Genomic DNA, 21,845 nt, shown 5'->3' with positions numbered 1-21,845 from the left:
GACTATTAATAGCTATTTACCGCCCAGGATGAATGGATGTTGAGTTTCTCTCAGTATCTATAACCAGAGTCACCATCTGTAGGCTCTATTATGACTGGACTCCTTTTTTGATATCCTTGATAAAGTCTCCAAATTAGAGTTGAAGGTTGGGTCAGTACAAGATTTTTTTTTTTCTCACAAAAATGAGCAGGCCTAATTATTTTTGCCAGGAACTGAGATTTAAGTTTCTGAGGTGGACTGATAAATATAAAGACTGTTTCACGGCAGGGCTTTGCATTTGTTTCCAGTGAAGGTGTTATCATTTAGGATGCTTTCAGCTGAATGTAACGGAAATCCTGACTCAAACTGATCCAAATAGCAACAGGTTATTAGCTCAAATAAGTCCAAAGAACTTCTCATTCCTTGGCTACACCTGGAATCACCTGGAGAGCTTAAAAAGTACCAGTATTGGAAGTACTGAATCAGAATCTCTCTGGTGGGGCTTGGATCTTGGTAATTTTAAAAGCTTCCTGGGTTGTTCAGATATGCAGGCGAGGTTTGAGGCAGATGATGTCGAAACTCATCGACACCTTCCCAGGCCCATGTTCCCTACACCCTTTGTGCTGCCTTGCTCAGAGCAGGCCCTTCCTCCGTGTCTTCCGAGGCCCTGGCCTGGGTTGGCCTCCCCTTCCAGGAGGCCTCTGGCCGCAAGGCCCCCGTGGGAGAGGCCAGCGGTGAAGGGTAGGAGCAGCAGCACCTGCCCCGCCCTGGAGCCAGAGTTCATTCAGTGTTCCGCCTGCGCCCTGGTCTCCAACCCAGAGCTGTTCTACAGGCAGTTAGTTACTCCTGTGGCAGCATAAATCAATTTGATCATCATGAGTGTTTTCATCTTCAAAGGAACGGGAATGTTCGTGACACTTTTGTCAGAGGCAGTTTATGTGTTCCCCCGAAACACCGCACTGTGCAGAAGCGTTGCAAACCCCTGGACCCATGGGGAAAACGGGCTTGGGAGCAACATTCAGAAACATCATCCGTGACCCCTGCAGCAGGGACTTAGGTGGTCTGACACATGTTAAAATGGATATGAACAAACAGTACAATAAATATGACCCTTACCTTGAAAGACACCTGCAGCCTGGCTGGGGAAGTGACCGTAGGGGAGGTCTCAGCTCGTGAGTCGTGATGAAGTCATGGGAGGAGAGTCCTCTGGAGCCTGACAGACTGGGTCATGTGTGCTGCTCACCACGCATGCTGTGAACCCAGGTTGCTAACAGGCGCGTGAAGTGTGTGCATGTGTACACTCTGTGTCTTCCTGGGTGTCTGGGTCCCGCTTTACACATGTGTACACCCTGTATTCCTGGGTGTCTGGGTCCAGCTTCGCGCATATGTACACCCTCTATTCCTGGGTGTCTGGGTCCAGCTTCGCGCATGTGTACACCCTCTATTCCTGGGTGTCTGGGTCCAGCTTCGTGCATGTGTACACCCTGTATTCCTGGGTGTCTGGGTCCAGCTTCGTGCATGTGTACACCCTCTATTCCTGGGTGTCTGGGTCCAGCTTCGTGCATGTGTACACCCTCTATTCCTGGGTGTCTGGGTCCAGCTTCGCGCATGTGTACACCCTATCTTCCTGGGTGTCTGGGTCCAGCATCATGCATGTGTACACCCTGTCTTCCTGGGTGTCTGGGTCCAGCATCGTGCATGTGTACACCCTGTCTTCCAGGGTGTCTGGGTCCAGCTTTGCGCATGTGTACACCCTGTCTTCCTGGGTGTCTGGGTCCAGCATCGTGCATGTGTACACCCTGTCTTCCAGGGTGTCTGGGTCCAGCTTTGCGCATGTGTACACCCTGTCTTCCTGGGTGTCTGGGTCCAGCTTCGCGCATATGTACACCCTCTATTCCTGGGTGTCTGGGTCCAGCTTCGCGCATGTGTACACCCTGTATTCCTGGGTGTCTGGGTCCAGCTTCGCACATGTGTACACCCTGTATTCCTGGGTGTCTGGGTCCAGCTTCGTGCATGTGTACACCCTCTATTCCTGGGTGTCTGGGTCCAGCTTCATGCATGTGTACACCCTCTATTCCTGGGTGTCTGGGTCCAGCTTCGCGCATGTGTACACCCTATCTTCCTGGGTGTCTGGGTCCAGCATCGCGCATGTGTACACCCTGTCTTCCTGGGTGTCCAGGTCCAGCTTTGCGCGTGTGTACACTCTGCAATCCTGGGTGTCTGGGTCCAGCTTTGCGCATGTGTACACCCTCTATTCCTGGGTGTCTGGGTCCAGCTTTGCGCATGTGTATACCCTGTCTTCCTGGGTGTCCAGGTCCAGCTTTGCGCGTGTGTACACTCTGTAATCCTGAGTGTCTGTGTCCAGATTCACGCATGTATACACCCTCTATTCCTGGGTGTCTGGGTCCAGCTTCACACATGTGTACACCCTGTATTCCTGGGTGTCTGGGTCCAGCTTTGCGCATGTGTACACGCTGTATTCCTGGGTGTCTGGGTCCAGCTTTGCACGTGTGTACATCCTGTCTTCCTGGGTGTCTGGGTCCAGCTTTGCGCATGTGTACACCCTGTATTCCTGGGTGTCTGGGTCCAGCTTTGCGCGTGTGTACACCCTGTCTTCCTGGGTGTCTGGGTCCAGCTTTGCGCATGTGTACACCCTGTATTCCTGGGTGTCTGGGTCCAGCTTTGCACGTGTGTACATCCTGTCTTCCTGGGTGTCTGGGTCCAGCTTTGCGCATGTGTACACCCTGTATTCCTGGGTGTCTGGGTCCAGCTTTGCGCGTGTGTACACCCTGTCTTCCTGGGTGTCTGGGTCCAGCTGCACGCAGTTCTCTGCGTTCACTTTGTGTTTCTCGTGGGTGTAGCCCTGCACAGGCAAAGCTGGGATTCACGCTCAGCCATGTTCCCTCACCCACCAGTCTCGCTGGAACAAACTCACATCTTCAGTACAAACATCTTAACAGAACTGACTCTCCTCTGGGTGTGCCGCGCAACTTCTGAGTTTGGTTGGGTTAAAGAAAGGAAAATATGAAAAGATTGCACTTACGAATTTTTTGTTCTCAGTTCTCTGCCCAGTAACAGTATGCTGCTAATGAGAACTTTTAGAATAAGTCCTTTTTTTTTAGGTTTTATTGGGATACAGTTGATTTACACCATTGTGTTAGTTTTAGGTGCACAGCAAAGTGACTTGGTTACACACATACATACATCTACTCTTTTGTAGCCACCCCCAGTGTCTCTAGCCCCAGCTTTCTCACTGAGTGTTGATTCGGCGTCTGAGTCCCCCTCAGAGTCCTGTGGGGGCTCCTTCCCTGGGATCCGTCTGGGGGTGCGCCCTGTGGGACCCTCGGCAGAGTTCTGGGGGGCCCCTTCCCTGGGATCCGTCTGGGGGCGCGCCCTGTGGGACCCTCGGCAGAGTTCTGGGGGGCCCCTTCCCCGGGATCCGTCTGGGGGCGCGCCCTGCGGGACCTTCGGCAGAGTCCTGTGGGGGCTCCTTCCCTGGGATCCGTCTGGGGGGACGCCCCGCAGGACCTTCGGCAGAGTCCTGCGGGGGCTTCTTCCCTGGTATCCGTCTGGGGGCGCGCCCTGTGGGACCCTCGGCAGAGTTCTGGGGGGCTCCTTTCCCGGGATCCGTCTGGGGGTGCGCCCTGCAGGACCCTCAGCACCCTCACCCAGCGCAGCCTCCGCGCGAGCTCCCCTCCGAGCCCCGGCCTTCGAGCGCCGTCTCAACCCCTGGGCTGCTCTTCTACACTGTCTCTTCTGACCAGAATGATTCACACGGCCACAGACGTCCTCGAGTTCCTGCCGGTCTCTGCCCAAGCACCTCTGTCCCACGGAGCCTCCCTGCCGCCCTTTGGAAGCTTCAGGCACTTACAGGAGGCCGCTGTAATCCTACTGAAGCTCAGAGTCCGGAGTCCAGAGTCCGTCCCCTAACCTCAGAAGACAGGTGTGTCCAGGGTTATCTGCAGGGGCTTCCTTTGCTTTTGCTGTTGGAGAGCTGCTCGTATTTAGTTATCAATATAAGGCTCTTCCTTACATTTATTGTGTCTGTAACAGTCCCTCCTATGCCAGATACTGTTTGGCACTTGGTAAGTATCTAGGAATGAGTGAAGGCTGTTGAGGGTTTTTTGTGCGGCACCGGGACTCAGATGCTTTAGACTTTTTTTTGGCCTTTTTCTGAAGCCTGAAAAGTCACCTCATTGGGACTTCCCTGGTGGCCCAGTGGTTCAGACTTCACCTCCCCGTGCAGGGGTGCAGGTTCAGTTCCTGGTCAGGGAGCTAAGATCCCTCACGCCTCGTAGCCAAATTACCAAAACATAAAACAGAAATGATGTTGTAACAAATTCAATAAAAACTTTAGAGATCGTCCACTTCAAAAAAAGGAAAATCTTTAGGAAGAAAAAAAGTCACCTCATTGCCCAGTGGCATTCATCAACCTGGTATCTGAAAACTATCAAGAACTGTTTGTACACAGTGAGAAATGGGGGTTTTATAAGTTAGCTTTACGGACAGAATATTTTCAAGTGTGATAGGTGTGTAAATAAGCCAGTAATTTAGACAATTATTCCAGTCTCATATTTTTTTTATTCCAAAAGTCTCAGAATTGGTAATGTTTGTGTTCATCGAAGCCATCCCAACACTTGAGTTCCTTTTACCAGTTGTGACTTCAAGTATTTAAGCATGCCTGATCCTCAGCTGGTATTTGCCCGAGACACCGCTCTTTGTTCGTCCCTGATGGGACACACGGGGGTCAGTTAGCCCAGAGAGTGGTGCGCGCTGCATCCTCACACGGGTCAGTTAGCTTCGCTGAGGAGAAACAGGCTTGGCCGTGGCCCTCCTATCTGGGTCAGCCATTGTGCGGACGCCTCCTTCGGCACTGGAAACAGCAAGGGGAGCGCACGGATGGTGATACCGGCCAGCGGCCCTGTGAGAAGCCCCGCTGGAGGCCCCCGTGCTGGCCGCGTGATTGCATCGGTTGGTTTGATCACGTTTAGGAGAAGAGGGGGAAACCCTTGATAAACAGACTAACATCTGTGCTGACTGGCATGGTGGAGGAGAGAACCATGCTGGGTCACAAAAGGTTGGTCAGGCTCCTGTAAAGACACAGCATGAAGGTGGGGACACTTCCCCACAAACGCCCTTTAATTAGCCAAATACACTCCCTTTTAGGAGAGATCTTTAAGTGTTTAAATGCTCAGAAAACAGGCAGTTGCCTTAACAACTGTGCCTAACATTTTTCTACCTTTTGAATTTTTAAAGGCTAGGAAATTCCTAAGACCCATTATACACATACGATTATTTATTTAAAAGAGTAGTAACAGGATTTTTGCAAATACTAAGGTTTGTAACTATGCAAGTATGGTTTTATTCTTCTTGTGTTTTCACCTGTGTGAGGATGCCCTAGTTAAAGATTTTATTTTAATGTCTAATATTTTTATTTCAGGAAAGTAAGTTTTTTCAGTCTGTTTTAGAATTTATGATGCATGATCCAATTTTCTGTCATCATTCTTATTTTTTCTGTTTACACTGTTGTTTTTTGTAATCAACCTCCAGAAGGACAAAGTTAGACTAAAGTAGCTCACAATGTTGAAATGGTAATGGGCAAAAAAGCATATCTCTGAAAACTATTGAATAATTAAATATTACTTAATCATGTTATTTAATAATTCAATCATATTACTTATTATTAAAATATCTTCAGAAAATCTGGGATGAATTTAAGCAAATTCAAACACCATAGATTATGAACATGGAGTACCATTTTCTTTTTATTACATTTGTGTTTGGAAAGCATCCTTTATTCTCTGATGCTCATACTCAGCCTCCGTTTATCAGAGTTACAGGAGAGAGCATGCATAACCCAACAGAATCATCTCACATTCGGCTTTAAAATAAGCATTTTTGTGTACGGCAGAATGAACTGATCCCTAACAGTGTAAGGATTAATTTCGAACAGAATTAACGGTGAGGCCACCCTGGACGCAGCTAGCTGGGAGAGCTGTCCTGGGAGGCTGTCACCCTGCTTCTCCCCTTGTAGCCCACCCACGCTGAGAAGAGGGCTCTTGGACTCTCACCAAGTGGGCATCTAACCACACGGCCATCTGTTAAACCGCCCTAGAGCAGGGACGTAGTGAAGTGCTTCGCGACCTTCCCAGAGGGGCTGGAAGCTGTGTTCAGGAGTAAACCTAACTCCCCGCCATTCGGAGCGTGGTCCTGGCCCAGCTGTGTGGTCACCGCCGGGAGCTTGTCAGAAGTGCCGAGGCTCAGGCCGCACTCAGACCTGCTAAATGAGACTTCTCCAGGTGACATTCATGCCTATTAAATGCTGAAAAGAATGAGTCTAAGGTTCATGGAACACCAAATCAGAAGTGAGGTTTTCTGTAGATAAAGCCAGCTTCAGATACGCCCTGGTGTGAACGTGTTCTCCTGGTGGGTGACGGGGACATGCCCTCCACGCGGGTGCTCTGCTCTTCGGCCGTGTTGCTTGTATTAGCACCTGTAATCCTCAAAAGATGCTCTGAGGTCAGTGCTAGAATTATCGGCCATTTTTCAGATGAGAGAACCGAGGCTGTGTTGAAATCTCACCTGCAAAGAAAGTTACTAGTCATGACTGGACAGTGGGTAACTTCTGCCTTATCAGAGCCAAAAGACTAAAATCAGATAAGAAACTAAGATCTTCTTTTATTTCCTCAATAAAAGTTATGAGAGGCAGTGGAGTAAGAGGAAGCTTCTTTGTCTTCATTTTGTGAGCGCCGCCTGTTTACTTGTAAAATATCCATAATCCGTATCCCCTGTGTGCCGCCCATGGCAAGCACGTGATTAGAGTTAATTATTTTAACCTGCCCACACCTGACTTTGAAAGGATATTTGGACCACTTTCACATGTGGATCAGTGAAGTGAATGTACATTTAATATGCAGTTGGTCAATTTGAGGGCTTTGCTGAAAGGCACACGGCAGTTTGGTAGAGAAAATGTCTGCGTGGAAAAGTGAGTGTCTCCCGCCCCTTCACCAGGGGACCTGCCCGCGGCTGTTCTTGGGCTGCTGTGGGGGCGGCTGGGGATGGTCCGTGTTGGGGCCCAGCTGAGGCAGTGTGATCAGAGGGCCCGGCTGGTGGGCACCTGATTCCTGCCTCTCCCGGCTTGCTTTATGGCAGGCGACTTTTACCTGTATAGGAAGCAGGTATTTCCCTTTTTATTTTGGTAAAATAGGCACAACGTGTGATTTACCACCTGGGTCATTTTTAAGTGTCTCATTCAGTGGCGTTAAATTCTTTCATAATAGAGTGCGTCTGCCCCCATCGCTCTTCTTACCCTGTAAACTGTAAACTCGGTGCCCGTTAAACTGTAGGGGCATTCTGTCAGCCACCATTCTTCTTCATGTTTAATGGTTTTGACCAGTCTGAGTGCCTCATGTAAATACTACTTTGTGTAAATACCATACAGTATTTGTATTTTTGTGACTTATTTCACTGAGGATGATATTCTCAAGTTTTGCCCATGTGGTAGCATATGTCAGAATTTTCTCCCTTTATATGGCTGAATAATACCCCACTGTGTGTACACACCATGTTTTGCGTATCCATCCATGTGTCAGTGGACACTGGGATTGTTCTCACATTTTAGCTGTTATGAGTAATGCTCCTTGTGAACATGAGTGTACAGATTTTTTTTTTTTTTGAAACTCTGCTTTCACTATTTGGGATATATACTCAGAAGAGGAATTGTTAGATCATTCTGTAATTCCATTTTTACTTTTTGATTAACATTCATACTGCTGATAGAAGCAAGGTCCGATGCTGTAAAGAGCAATATTGCATAGGAACCTGGAATGTTAGGTCCAAGAATCAAGGCAAATTGGAAGTGGTCAAACAGGAGATGGCAAGAGTGAACATCGACATTCTAAGAATCAGTGAACTAAGATGGATTGGAATGGGTGAATTTAACTCAGATGACCATTATATCTACTACTGTGGGCAGGAATCCCTTAGAAGAAATGGAGTAGCCATCATGGTCAACAAAAGAGTCCAAAATGCAGTACTTGGATGCAATCTCAAAAACGACAGAATGATCTCTGTTCGTTTCCAAGGCAAACCATTCAATATCACAGTAATCCAAGTCTATGCCCCGACCAGTAATGCCGAAGAAGCTGAAGTTGAATGGTTCTATGAAGACCTACAAGACCTTTTAGAACTAACACCCCAAAACGATGTCCTTTTCATTCTAGGGGACTGGAATGCAAAAGTAGGAAGTCAAGAAACACCTGGCGTAACAGGCAAGTTTGGCCTTGGAGGACAGAATGAAGCAGGGCAAAGGCTAATAGAGTTCTGTCAAGAGAATGCACTGGTCATAGCAAACACCCTCTTCCAACAACACAAGAGAAGACTCTACACATGAACATCACCAGATGGTCAACACTGAAATCTGATTGATTATATTCTCTGTAGCCAAAGATGGAGAAGCTCTATACAGTCAGCAAAAACAAGTCTGGGAGCTGACTATGGCTCAGATCATGAACTCCTTATTGCCAAATTCAGTCTTAAATTGAAGAAAGTGGGGAAAACCACTAGACCATTCAGATATGACCTAAGTCAAATCTCTTATAATTATGCAGTGGAAGTGAGAAATAGATTTAAGGAACTAGATCTGATAGACAGAGTACCTGGTGAACTATGGATGGAGGTTCATGACGTTGTACAGGAGACAGGGATCAAGACCATCCCCATGGAAAAGAAATGCAAAAAAGCAAAATGGCTGTGTGAGGAGGCCTTACAAATAGCTGTGAAAAGCAGAGAAGCAAAAAGCAAAGGACAAAAGGAAAGATATACCCATCTGAATGCAGAGTTCCAAAGAATAGCAAGGAGAGATAAGAAAGCCTTCCTCAGTGATCAGTGCAAAGAAATGGAGGAAAACAACAGAAAGGGAAAGACTAGAGATCTCTTCAAGAAAATTAGAGATACCAAGGGAACATTTCATGCAAAGATAGGCTCAATAAAGGACAGAAATGGTATGGACCTAACAGAAGCAGAAGATATTAAGAAGAGGTGGCAAGAATACACAGAAGAACTGTTCAAAAAAGATCTTCATGACCCAGATAATCACGATGGTGTGATCACTCACCTAGAGCCAGACATCCTGGAATGTGAAGTCAAGTGGGCCTTAGAAAGCATCACTACGAACAAAGCTAGTGGAGGTGATGGAATTCCAGTTGAGCTATTTCAAATCCTCAAAGGTGATGCTGTGAAAGTGCTGCACTCGATATGCCAGCAAATCTGGAAAACTCAGCAGTGGCCACAGGACTGGAAAAGATCAGTTTTCATCCCAATCCCAAAGAAAGGCACTGCCAAAGAATGCTCAAACTACCGCACAATTGTACTCATCTCACATGCTAGTAAAGTAATGCTCAAAATTCTCCAAGCCAGGTTTCAGCAACTTCCAGATGTTCAAGCTGGTTTTAGAAAAGTCAGAGGAGCCAGAGATCAAATTGCCAACATCCACTGGATCATCGAAAAAGAAAGAGAGTTCCAGAAAAACATCTATTTCTGCTTTATTGACTATGCCAAAGCCTTTGACTATGTGGATCACAATAAACTGTGGAAAATTCTGAAAGAGATGGGCATACCAGACCACCTGACCTACCTCTTGAGAAACCTGTATGCAGGTCAGGAAGCAACAGTTAGAACTGGACATGGAACAACAGACTGGTTCCAAATAGGAAAAGGAGTACGTCAAGGCTGTATATTGTCACCCTGCTTATTTAACTTATATGCAGAGTACATCATGAGAAACGCTGGGCTGGAAGAAGCACAAGCTGGAATCAAGATTGCCAGGAGAAATATCAATAACCTCAGATATGCAGATGACACCGCCCTTATGGCAGAAAGTGAAGAAGAACTAAAGAGCCTCTTGATGAAAGTGAAAGAGGGGAGTGAAAAAGTTGGCTTAAAGCTCAACATTCAGAAAACTAAGATCATGGCATCTGGTCCCATCACTTCATGGGAAATAGATGGGGAAACAGTGGAAACAGTGTCAGACTTTATTTTTCTGGGCGCCAAAATCACTGCAGATGGTGACTGCAGCCATGAAATTAAAAGACGCTTACTCCTTGGAATGAAAGTTATGACCAACCTAGACAGCATATTAAAAAGCAGAGACATTACTTTGTCAACAAAGGTCCGTCTAGTCAAGGCTATGGCATTTCCAGTGGTCATGTATGGATGTGAGAGTTGGACTATAACTAAAGCTGGGCGTCGAAGAATTGATGCTTTTGAACTGTAATGTTGGAGGAGACCCATGAGAGTCCCTTGCACTGCAAGGAGATCCAACCAGTCCATCCTAAAGGAGATCAGTCCTAGGTGTTCATTCGAAGGACTGAGTTTGAAGGTGAAACTCCAATACTTTGGCCACCTGTTGCAAAGAGCTGACTCCTTTGAAAAGCCCCTGATACTGGGAAAGATGGAAGGCGGGAAGAGAAGGGGACGACAGAGGATGAGATGGTTGGATGATATCACCGAGTCACTGGACATGAGTTTGGGTAAACCCTGGGAGTTGGTGTTGGACAGGGAGGCCTGGCGTGCTGGAGTCCATGGGGTCACAAAGAGTCGGACACGACTGAGCGACTGAACTGAAGTGAACATACTGTTTTCCACTTTACCCTGTACCATTTTATATTTATGTAACAGTGTACCAGCGTTCCAATTTTTCTACAGCCTCACCAGCAGTTGTTATTATCTGATTTTTGGATAGTAGCCATCCTGATAGCTAAGAGATGGTATCTCATGGTTTCAACTTGCATTTCCCTAATGTTTAGTGATGTTGAATATGTTTTCATGTACTTGTTAGCCATTATCTATATCTTCCTAGGAAAAATGGCTAAGTCCTTCCTACATTTTTTAATCAAGTTGAGTTTTTGTTTTTCTTGCTCTTGAGTTTTAAGAGTTCTCTATACACTCTTATGTTCATCCCTTATCAGACGTATGATTAGCAAACATCCTCTCCCATTCTGTGGGCTGCCTTTTTACCCTGGTGTCCGCAGGAGGTGTCCGTCTCAGTGCTGGGACACAGCACTGCCTCAGAGGCTGAGAAACAAAAATGTCTGCTTGTGTACGTCCTGCCCCTAGCTAGCCACCTAGCCATATTACAATCTATTTATAAAAATAAAGGGTTGAAATGAGTTACCTCTAAAGGCAGTTCCAGGACTGAAATGATATGGTTTACTAAATAGCTTAAGTTTTGAGTTTCAGTTCTAAATTTCTAAATGAAATTTCATTTTCATTCACATTTACCATGTTTATTTGATCCTGTTTGAAAACAGGAGCTATTTTATTTACTGGGAATTTGATAACCGTCTTTATTGTTTTGAGTATCTTTGAGAGTCCCATTCCTTCCAGACAGCTCGTGATGCTGCCACTTTAAATGCAGAGAGAGGTGCCACTACCCTGAAAGTGCGGCTCTGAGGCTGAACTTCAGATGTTGGACAAAATGCTGAAGCCATTTACCTTCCCTCAGGTTATTCGTTTAAGTCGTTCTGTTTAGAGAACAGGTCTGTTTAGACTGTAGTGTTGCTTAGAGTCTGATTTGAAATGAAATTTGGTAATTTAAAAGTATTAATGTATCCTTTTTCTACTTGTAATCACCTTTTACTTTTTTATTTCTTTATTACATTATTTAAGTAATATTTTGACTTGATTGTTACAAAAACATAATCTGATTTTGTTGTACAAAATCCAGGAAGAATGACCTACAATGCCACCATCTGGAGAAAAGCCCACCAGTATTATGTTATTGTTGCGTTTTCTCCCATGTGAGCGTGTGGTTTTAAGTTGCATAATGTTCTGTGCATCTGTGTACCACCAGTGACCCAAGGCCCCTGTCACTGGATGTGTAGCCTTTGGAATATGCACGTGCACGTTGCCATCAAAAGGATGAGGATTTTCCTGGGCATTGTTTACACATGTGTCTATAATTCCTTGGGATAACTGTATAGAACTAGATTAATAATCTAGAGACAGCAAAAGGAACATTTATTGAGCGTTTACCATGTGCAGAGCACTTCATCTGGAATATCTCATGTAGTTCAGTCCCCAAGCATCAGTTGAGTTGGGGATGGTTATTATTCCTAATTATCCACACAAAACCAAGCTCAGCAAGCTGGGCTGTGGGGCGGGGCCCCAGGGAGCGTCCGTGCTTGTGAGATGCACGTGGGTGCAGGGCTGGTGAGCAGCCGCGACGTGCTCCAGTCTGTTCCCTGGTGGGCCCTCCTCTGCGGACCCCAGGCCCCCTGGCCGAGGCGCCGTCCACACCGTCTGTCTGTGTGTGTGTGTCTGTCTCTGTGTGTGTCTGTCTCTGTGTGTGTGTCTCTGTGTGTCTCTGTGTGTCTGTCTGTCTGTCTCTGTGTGTCTGTGTGTCTGTCTCTGTGTGTCTGTGTATCTGTCTGTGTCTGTGTGTCTGTGTCTCTGTCTCTGTGTGTCTCTGTGGGTGTCTGTCTCTGTGTGTCTGTCTCTGTGTGTCTGTGTGTGTCTGTGTGTGTGTTTGTGTGTGTCTGTGTCTCTGTGTGTCTGTGTGTGTCTCTGTGTCTCTGTGTCTGTGTGTGTCTCTGTGTCTGTGTGTGTTTGTGTGTGTCTGTGTCTCTGTCTCTGTGTGTCTCTGTGGGTGTCTGTCTCTGTGTGTCTGTGTGTCTGTCTCTGTGTGTCTGTGTATCTGTCTGTGTCTGTGTGTCTGTGTCTCTGTCTCTGTGTCTCTGTGGGTGTCTGTCTCTGTGTGTCTGTCTCTGTGTGTCTGTGTGTGTCTGTGTGTGTGTTTGTGTGTGTCTGTGTCTCTGTGTGTCTGTGTGTGTCTCTGTGTCTTTCTGTGTCTGTGTCTGTCTCTGTGTCTGTGTGTGTCTCTGTGTCTGTGTGTGTTTGTGTGTGTCTGTGTCTCTGTCTCTGTGTGTCTCTGTGGGTGTCTGTCTCTGTGTGGCTGTGTGTCTGTCTCTGTGTGGCTGTGTGTGTGTGTGTGTGTGTCTGTGTGTGTGTGGCCCTGCTGTAACCACGGCTTCCGCAGGACACCGAGGCCTCCCCCCTCGCTTCCTCAGCCTCTCGGCTCCCTCCCCGCCCCGCCCCGTGCTGACTGTCCGTGGGCAATGGGCTGTCTCCTGTCTCCTGGCCGCTGCATTTAGCCCACTCCTGCTGCTGCTCGGGTCGGTCTTGTCCCCATGCACTCTGCGCACCCTGCCCTCGGGCCTTTCCTGTCCCCGCTTCCTCCAAACCAGGAGCGCTGAGGTCTCCAGTGGGCAGGGCCGGAGGCCTCCAGCCCAGCCCGCATCCTGCTCTCCACGCCCCGCCCCAGCTGCGGGCTCTTTGCCCTGGTTCCATGCTTTTGTGATTCTACTCCTTTGTTCACTGCGACTCTGCCTCCTAAAACATTCCTCATTTCCTCCAAGCCAAGTCCCCCTTCTTGAAGACTCATCAGAAATGCTGCTTCTTGTGGAAAATCTGCTTTCATTTCCACCTCTGCGCCTTGGAAGCAAGCCGGCTGCCCTCCCGGTGTTGGTGAAGGCTCTCCTCTCATATCTGCTGGGAAGCTTAAAGCCTTGCTCCTCTCGTGGCTTGATGTGTTGTCTTAGCCCCTGCTAAGTTTGCAGAGGTCAGAACACATCTTTTTTTCATTACTGTATTTCCCACAAGCCCTAACACAGTATCATTGGATATATTTGTTGAAGAAATGAATGAATGTATAAGTAATAATACAAAAGCTCGTCCTGTTATTAACCAAGAAAGAACATAAAGACTTCAAGTGAAGCATGTAACAAAATTGATCTATAAAATCCACGTCAGAAAGCAATTTAAACAATCTGACGCATATAATATGTGAGTGAAAGTGTAATGATGGATCAACTATTGGGGGGAGAATGGTAATAGAAATACCACTTTTTACAAAGCAAATTCAAAACACATTTCTCCAGATACAGTCTAAACGAAAATCATTCGACAAACGGAACGGAACACAGGCGATCACACCCGAATGAAGGAACATGATTCAGTAAGCCATTTAGGGGTGGGTCTGAACACTGTAAATGGTGAGCTTCTCCTAAAGGAAACGGAGATGCGAAGACACTCCTTGCAAGGGCCAGGTAACCGAGCGTAAGGAGGCGTATGTGCAGGAGGAGAACTGGGAGTGGTGGGCGCGTGACCTGGGTTCTCACAGCGCCACCTCTGCCCTGGCACTGCTTCAGAGGAGGGGGCTTGCAGAGGAGCCCATGTCTCGTGTGGGACGTAGTGAGAGAATCTACCGCATGGGTTTGCTGTGAGGGTTAAGTGAGTTGGTGCTTGCAGAGCCCAGGGCTGGGCCTGCCACAGTCACTGTGAAAGGGTCAGAGGCCAGCGGCACGCTCCTGCGGGGCGGCCCATGTTCTCGGTCCTTCCTGGAGACTGCCAGGCCCTCTGGCGCTGCGTTGCTCACCCAGTCTGCTGGCGGCCCTGCCTCCTCGTGCTCAGTTGCTCGCCTCACACATCGGTTGCTCTGCAGAACTTGAGTCAGTGGTGGGCTCCCAAGTCCTAACTCATCCTTCTGGGTGGAACCACATAAAGATGTTTAAACCAGAAACCAGTGTTTTCTAAGAGTGAATCACCAACCTCTATATTAAAAATCGGTTCTATTGTTTTGACCTGATTTTAAAAATTAAAGAACAATTGCCTTTATGGAGTACCTGTTCTGTGCCAGACACTCTCCATGTGTTACCATTGGTCCTCATCAATACCTTGGGGGAAAAGTTACCAAAAATTTAAGGAACTGCTTAAGATTACACAGCCAGTGTCCTCAAACTGGTAGAAACAGGATTTGAACCCAGGTGTGTCTACCCTTGCATGCTACCCACTTCTACCGTCCTGCCTCCCGTAATGGAAGGCAGGACATGCATGCAAAAGTAAACATACAAGAACTTTTCTTCATGTCTTATTTGTACATAAAAATGACACTAACTGGTTGGTTTTATAAAATTTCAAGGCAATTAGCCAAGCATTTGTTTTTGATTACAGAGAACCATTAATGAAAGCCAATGACTAAAGCTGTCTGTGTCTGAGGCGTGTGGAGCCTCAGAAGCTAAGATAGAAATGGAAAGTCTCTTCCCACAATTTTAGAATCTTGATTCTTGGCTCTTTCTTTTATCTGTAATTATATAAAAGAGTGAAGAATAAATGACAAGCCACCCTTGCGCTGCCAAGTGATTCCATTTCTATTTATAAAGTCTGAGTGATTGTTCAAGGGCTTGGGTGTATTTTCAGATGAAGCAAACTCCAGCGAGATCATGTACTGGATTTAATATTCCAAATGGAAGAGTTTCTTGGGCCCCTCCACCTGTCTCAACTACTCTTTGTCTCACGATTGGGCTTTTGTGTCAGCTTTCCTTTGAAAAACGAAAGTCTTACAGGAATGAAAACTGCTGTTTTCTGCCACGTGGATTCCGTTTGTACTGAGGTTTACTCAGGACTCAGGCAAGCAAGATGCTCGTCACCTGCTGCCAGTGTGCTAAAGCGAAAGCGCTTGCCTGGAAGACTGTTGTGTCCCCACGTGCTCAGCCAGCACGTGGCCCGGGCTGCCCTGAACGCTGGTGCAGGTTGTGCACGGCACAGTGTAGTGGGCGCCAGCCTCAGTCTCAGCCCATTTTCCCTGCAGTCACGTTCCTACCAGCACAGTCACGTGTTTGGAGGAACAGACCTCTCTCCAGCTGTCAACACCTCACCACCCACAGGCTGGACCTGTGTCCTCAACTGTCTCCTCTCCAGCTCTTCTTCCCTCCCAGCTTTCACAAAAAACCACACTGAATACGCTTAATCCATTTAGGTAGGAATGACTGCTGGGCTTTAAGGCTCTCAAGGGCTTTTGCATCTCATAAAAAGTGATCACTTAATCCAAACTAAACTCATACTTAGAGTAAACGGAGAAGAGATTTTAACCAGCTGGTGGTACATTCCTGGTGTCCTTTGTCCATTCTGGGCTGTCAGCACCCCAGTTGGAAGCCAAGGGCAGGGACAAACTCCAGCCACAGCCCCTCTCTCAAAAGACTGCCATGTGCTGGCCTCAGTACAGTTCTAAACTCTTCCAGATGGGTTTGTATCTGTAACACATTGAAAAGGTGACTTGTTCAATAGTAGGGACAGGAGGCCAGGACCAGGATTCTCAGAGCAACTATTCTTATGTCCTTATAAGATTTTCATGTACTTTACCTCATAGCCTGGTAATTATAAACCTTTCCTATTCCAACTCCAAGCCTGTAAACCTCTTGGGAGCAAAGTATCTAACTTCTACCTTCTCCAGTGAGTGCCGATGTTAGGCCCTTACTGGGTAGAGGATTATTGAAGGTTATGTGACTTGTGAATGGCAGGACCGGAAATAGAACTCAGGTTTCCTTATGCCATGTATGACTCTAGTGACCCTTCACCCCACTGCTGTGTCCATTATCTGTTACTGCGTAACAAACCACCACAAACCCCACTGCTCAAAGCAGCGTTGTTCCTGCTCACAGGTTTCCAGGCCAGGCATGTGGACAGGGCTGGGTTGGGCTGCCCATCCGCACCGCCTGGTGCTGGCTGGGTTGCTCACTTGGCCTCAGACGGGCTGGGCTGAGAGGTCCAGGAAGACATCATCCGTGTGTCTAGAACTCCTTGTGTCTCCTGTGGCCCTTTCTCTCCATATTGTCTCTCGTTCATTATTGTAGCCTGAACTTCTTCACAACTAACTATGGTAGCCGCCTTCCTCTAGTGAAAGCAGGAGGAAGCAGACGTGGGCAGGCCTCTGGTACAGCGTGACCTCTGCTGCGTCCTCTGCATCAAGGCAAGTGACAGGACAGCTGGGTTTTGCGGGGAAGGGAAGTAGACCCCACCTCTTGAAGAGCGGAACAGTGTGTGCATGGAGGAAGGAATGGACGGTGGCCATCTCTGGAGACGAATCACGACCAAGGTTAAGCAGCAGATGTAGGGTTCCTTCTCTGTTTCCTGTGGGGCCCTGAGCGAACAGGGAAGCCCAAGTTTGTGCAGACCCGAAGGAGAAAAAGGAGGAAAAAAACGCCCTGCACCACCTACCCGAGGCCACAGTGACCATTCCCTGGCTGAGCTTCTGGTTCCTTTGTCTTTACTTGAGTATCGGAAGAGAGGCTGCTGTGCCTGGCGGGATGTGTCAAGTACAGGGTTCCAGCCTGGGTAATCCTGCAGTGGGCAGTTCACAGTAATTTGTTTTTAGAGTGACTGCTGTGTCTGTTTTCTGCATCAGGCATTTGAATGCATGTCCCTAAAGGCTCGTCTTGCAGGCGGCCATTAAACCAGTGCTTTTAAGTGCTGTGTGTGTGTGTTGCTACGCGTGGCACACCTACAAGTCACCTTTTCAGCCATTGATTTCCCTCTGTGTGTCAGATCGTGTTCAGTCTCTCAAGAAAAAGCATGTCTTGGGAGGTTTCTCTCCACTTCTTTTTTGACAACAGAGGATTCTCATGTGGAGAGATAAGTGTCTGACCCTGGAAAACCAATCTGCCAGCCTCTCCAGCTCTGGCAACATCCTTCCTTTGTATTCCAACTAACTTGGTTTAAAATATCTTACATTATGAGGATTATTCTCTTCTCTGAGAAAAACTCCCTTAATCTTCTAAATTTCCTTGGGAAATTTTTCACATGCATTACTTTTTTTCTTAAAAAAGCAAAAGCTCCAGGCTTTATCCGTTTGTTACAGTTAGGTTATCTTTCCACCATTTAGATAATTATCCCACCCAGAGTATTTTTCCCTAGAAACAATCAAATAAATAAAATCTTCTAGTATTCTATCAAGAGAGGAGATGTAAGAGCAGCTGACTGTGGGCTGTAGGGGCAAAACTTTCCCAAGTGCTTTGGGAAATCTCATGTTTGAAAAGATTATCATGGTCTAGAAAATGAAGAGATTTGTTTTAAACAAATGGAAATTTCTGGTTTCTCAAACGTGTATGAGAAAATGTAACGGTTTTGTACCAGCTGTCTAGGGAGTTGGGTCCACTGAAGTCCAATTGACTCTCAATTTGTTGGCATATTTTACTATAACTTATGGAAACTAGGCATTTTAGAGATACTAATAGCCAAAAGCCTTTTTAGGAGATGATGAGCTTAAGTTACTAGGGGATAGCAGGATTTAAAGAGATAAGAAATAAACTGAAGAATGTAATATACAGACCAGAGGCAAACTTGAGTTACAATGTTATCACAAGGACACTTAAGAAGAAACTCTGAAGGACAACAATGATTTATGGAGACAGTAAATATGGGTGAGGGGAAACTGAAGATGTCATACCTCTGACCTAATGCTTTTGTAAAAGTATAAAAGAAAACCTGATGCTTAAAATAAACATGCAGCGCAGAAAAAAAAAAAAAAAAAAAGTTAGTGAAGGTATTTTATGTACTTTTTTAATACAGGTCTGTATGGGTGACCCTTTATGCGTGGCAGGAAGCAAGCATGCGGTCAGAAGTCCGGGACCGTTTGAGTCCCGTTTTCCTCCTACTCTGTTTTACTGGCGGTGGCAGCAGTGGGTTTGCTGTTGGTCACTTGCTGCTTTCTTTTGTGTTGTCTAGGACTAAAACGACATGCATGGAGGCTCTTTAAAACGGTCCAGACCTTTTGGAGAACTTTGGGGATTTTCTTTGATTTTTTTTTTTTTTTTTTTCATTTTCGTATCTTTGCCCCCTTTCTTTTAGGAAGAAGAATTAGAAGCTCAAATTTCCTTCCTTCAAGGACAGTTGAATGACCTGGATGCCATGTGCAAATACTGTGCGAAGGTGATGGACACTCATCTTGGTGAGTGCAGGGCTCTGGCCCTGGGAATGGTGGCAGCATCAGACGCGGGCGCTTGTGTTGAGTGCTTCCCGTGAGTTACCTCGGGTCACCCTCACAGACGAGGAAACCAAAGCGCAGAGATTAATCACATTTCCCCCAATTATAATACCAGTCAGTGGAGGAGAAGTTCAGAATCAAGCATCTGACTCTAGAGTTCAGCTCTTAGTGGCTACACTGCCCTTTCTAAGTCTCCCGCTACCCTGAAACGAACAAACACACACACACAGAGCTTTCACAGTCACGCGGCTCTGCCGCTGTGCTGAGCTGCCCGTCATCGCTCGTGTGGCTATTGGGCAGGGCTTTATTTTTTTTAAATATATCTCTTTAATCAGCTGTCTGAGATGCGTGTCGGGACCCTGACCTTGTCTTCCTTCTGACTGTGCCGATGTCCTCAGAAGTGTCCTCGCGTGCCGTTCAGATTACGTGTGAGCGGCCTGTGTCGCGCCAGAGAGCCCTGGGCCTTACTCGCTGCATTCGTGAAAGCCCTGTGTTTTGTGTTAGGAATGGTCTCTCCTGGATCACCCGCGGATTGCCTCGGGAACTCCCTGCTGCAGCCTCCACATTGCGACTGTTCTCAGCCCACGTGTGGACACCCTTCCCTTCCCTTCTCCAGGGCCTCACACCTGTAGTTTGGGAGGAGACTAGGAAACCCTGACACACACTCTCATGGCCACGGCCAGGGTGCTGTTCTGAGAGTGTGGAGCCTCGTGAGGAGTCAGAACACATCCCCCTGTGAGGGGGAACCAGAGGAGTGCCAAGCGCTCTTCCCTCTAGCGGGGCCTTCGCTGGGTACAGGCTGTACATCAGACTCCATCCGTTGCCCAGCCTGTCAGGCGAGGAGTCCGTTACATGCGGCCACAATGGCTTCGTTTGGACGCAGCCCAAACGCACTGGCCTCGAGCCAGTAACAAGGGTTCTCTTACGGACATGGAGACATGCATGGCCCATGTGGCCGGCCACCTCCACGCGTCTCCTCGGGCCACGTGCCGACCCTGCTCTGCCCTCGGCTTCCCTCCGTCCTCCCGACTCCTCCTCCAGGGAGAGCACTCCGGAGGAGGAGACAGCGGGAAAAACCCTGGTCGGTGGGTCCCTTCACATCCAGTCCCCGCCACTGCAAATCTGTTCATACACTTCCTCACGATCAACTTTTAAAATTCATATAGGATTAATTTTACATGAATCTTATAGCATCACAGTTTAATGTGCATCAAAAAGAAGTAATGAAGAGGTAGTTTATAAATAACTGATATATACTCCATAATTAATTTTTATTATTCAAATACAACTTTAATTTTAAAGTAACCATGAGTACATGTGTGTGTACACACACTTGGTGTAATTTTTGCTTCTCTGGCTACATGGGTGACCTTTGTGTTACTCAGTTTTGGGTTTTGACCACAGTAGGAGAACAAAGAAGTGACTGAAAATATTTACTCTAGGAGCTCTAGAAAAGTCCAGTAGTGGGGTATTTCCAAGTTGTTTGGTCCACATAGCAGCTTTTAAAGCAGCTTTACTTAAGCCTCAGGATTTCCAAACGGCTTTTACTCTTTTAGTTAGCACTAAAAGAACATCTTTCTCATTGCATGGGATGAGGAAACACTTTAATTAAAGAAAAGCCCTTATCAGCTATGAATTTTCAGCTAACCACAAAAGCAGATTTGTTTTGTGTATATGTTTCGCTTTCAGCCAGAATCCCTTCACACAGCTGCTGACTTCTCTTTGCTGTAGAGGTAGCCTGACTGCACAGTCACAGTGGGGTTGAGAATCCCCGGCCGTGGGGCCTATGGGTTCATTTTATTTCACCCGCATATATGAGCTTTATCACGGGGTGTTCCTAGGTCGTAGGCAGTTTGGATTTTAAGCCAAAATTTGAGGGCAGCATAAAGGTTGAGGTGTGAAGCTCTCTATTTACTTTTTTACTTATTATATCCTTTAAAAACGACTTTAATACTCTCATATTTTTCTCCATATGAACTTTTCTGTTTTTCCTGATTAGTAAAGTAGTACAACAGTGGAAACTGAAAAATCCATTAGTAAGTGATTATAATATAGTAATGCAGTCTTTATAAAGGTTAAACTACATAAACATAAGGAGATGTTCATAACGTATTATGAAGTGAGAATAGCAGGCAGCACAGGAGAATATGTTTGATGTGGAAATAACCACTGACTGGTGGCCTGAGTGAGGAAGAGTACAGAGGGACTTTCCAGGGGGCCGGGCTTCCTCTCTGCTCAGGAAACCTGCAGATGCCTCAGGTGCATGGAACTGGCACCCTGGGGGTGATCTGTATGCTGCAGGCAAGAGTGCCCTCTAAGAGCAGCTGCCGGGATTCCCCTGAAGGTCCGGTGGTAACGACTCCAGGCCTGCTTCCACTGCAGGGGGCGTGGGTTCAGTCCCTGGGCAGGGAACCGAGATCCTGCATGCCATGGGCAGAGCCAAAAAAAAGCAGCTTCGTTGATCCCTAAGCAGGAGAGACAGGCTCGCAGGCACCGTACAGACACGGGGTGGAAACCAGACTCAGTCACTTCTGAGAGCAGCCTGCTGGTGATCTTACATAAAATGGATATGCCAAGATCTGTCTCACCAGTTCCTTGCCAAGACTTAAGATATTTTTAAAGCCCAGCACAAGGCCTTCCCTGGTAGCCAGTGGTTAAGAGTCTGCCTTCCAATGCAGGGGACGCAGGTTCGATTCCAGGTCGGGGACTTAAGACCCCACATGCCACAGGGCAGCTAAGCCTGCACACTCTGGGAGCCACGTCAGCACGGACGATCCTGTGTGTCGCAGCTAGAGCGCGATGCAGCCACACCTAAATAAACAAACAAAGCCAGCACTGGTTGAGTGTGCAACACAAATCCTCTCCCCCTTCCTCTAAGCTTTTCTTTTTTTTAAAGTCTTTATTGAATTTGTTACACTGTTGCCTCCATTTTATGTTTTGATTTTGGGCCCCAAGGCATGTGGGATCTTAGCCCCCCGGACCAAGGATCAGACTTGTACCCCCTGCCCTGGAAGGTAAAGCCTTAGCCGTTGGACCAGCAGGGAAGTCC

At 47.1% G+C, this 21,845-nt stretch overlaps 2 protein-coding genes across 51 annotated transcripts in view; both read left to right on the top strand.

The window, feature by feature from the left end:
• The window catches only part of TBC1D5 (TBC1 domain family member 5), a 589,150-nt gene that overhangs the window by 549,557 nt on the left and 17,748 nt on the right, over positions 1–21,845 (top strand). For all 50 annotated transcript variants that reach the window (XM_081573339.1, XM_081573355.1, XM_081573315.1 and 47 more), the window contains one exon: positions 18,661–18,760. In XM_081573339.1, coding sequence (XP_081429465.1) covers positions 18,661–18,760 — 100 coding nt within the window. The remainder of the gene's footprint in view (positions 1–18,660; positions 18,761–21,845) is intronic.
• On the top strand, positions 173–4,357 carry LOC145539372 (uncharacterized). Its single transcript, XM_081573378.1, has 2 exons — positions 173–1,988; positions 2,120–4,357. Exons 1-2 carry the CDS (start codon positions 1,365–1,367, stop codon positions 3,005–3,007), a joined length of 1,512 nt encoding a protein of 503 aa, XP_081429504.1. The 5' UTR covers positions 173–1,364; the 3' UTR covers positions 3,008–4,357.

The sequence above is a fragment of the Giraffa tippelskirchi genome, chromosome 2, assembly GCF_054371585.1.
Source record: "Giraffa tippelskirchi isolate mGirTip1 chromosome 2, T2T-mGirTip1v1.2.pri, whole genome shotgun sequence".
Taxonomy (NCBI): Eukaryota; Metazoa; Chordata; class Mammalia; order Artiodactyla; family Giraffidae; genus Giraffa; species Giraffa tippelskirchi.
Note: the sequence above shows the minus strand (reverse complement) of the source record. Positions and strands in the feature narration are given on the sequence as shown.

What these genes read in the sequence shown, in the direction of transcription:
- LOC145539372 (XM_081573378.1), top strand. Translation starts at nt 1,365, where the DNA reads ATGTACACCCTCTATTCCTGGGTGTCTGGGTCCAGCTTCGCGCATGTG. An exon ending in GGGTGTCTGGGTCCAGCTTC is followed by an intron (nt 1,989 to 2,119) that starts GTGCATGTGTAC and finishes GTCTGGGTCCAG; the next exon opens with CATCGCGCATGTGTACACCC.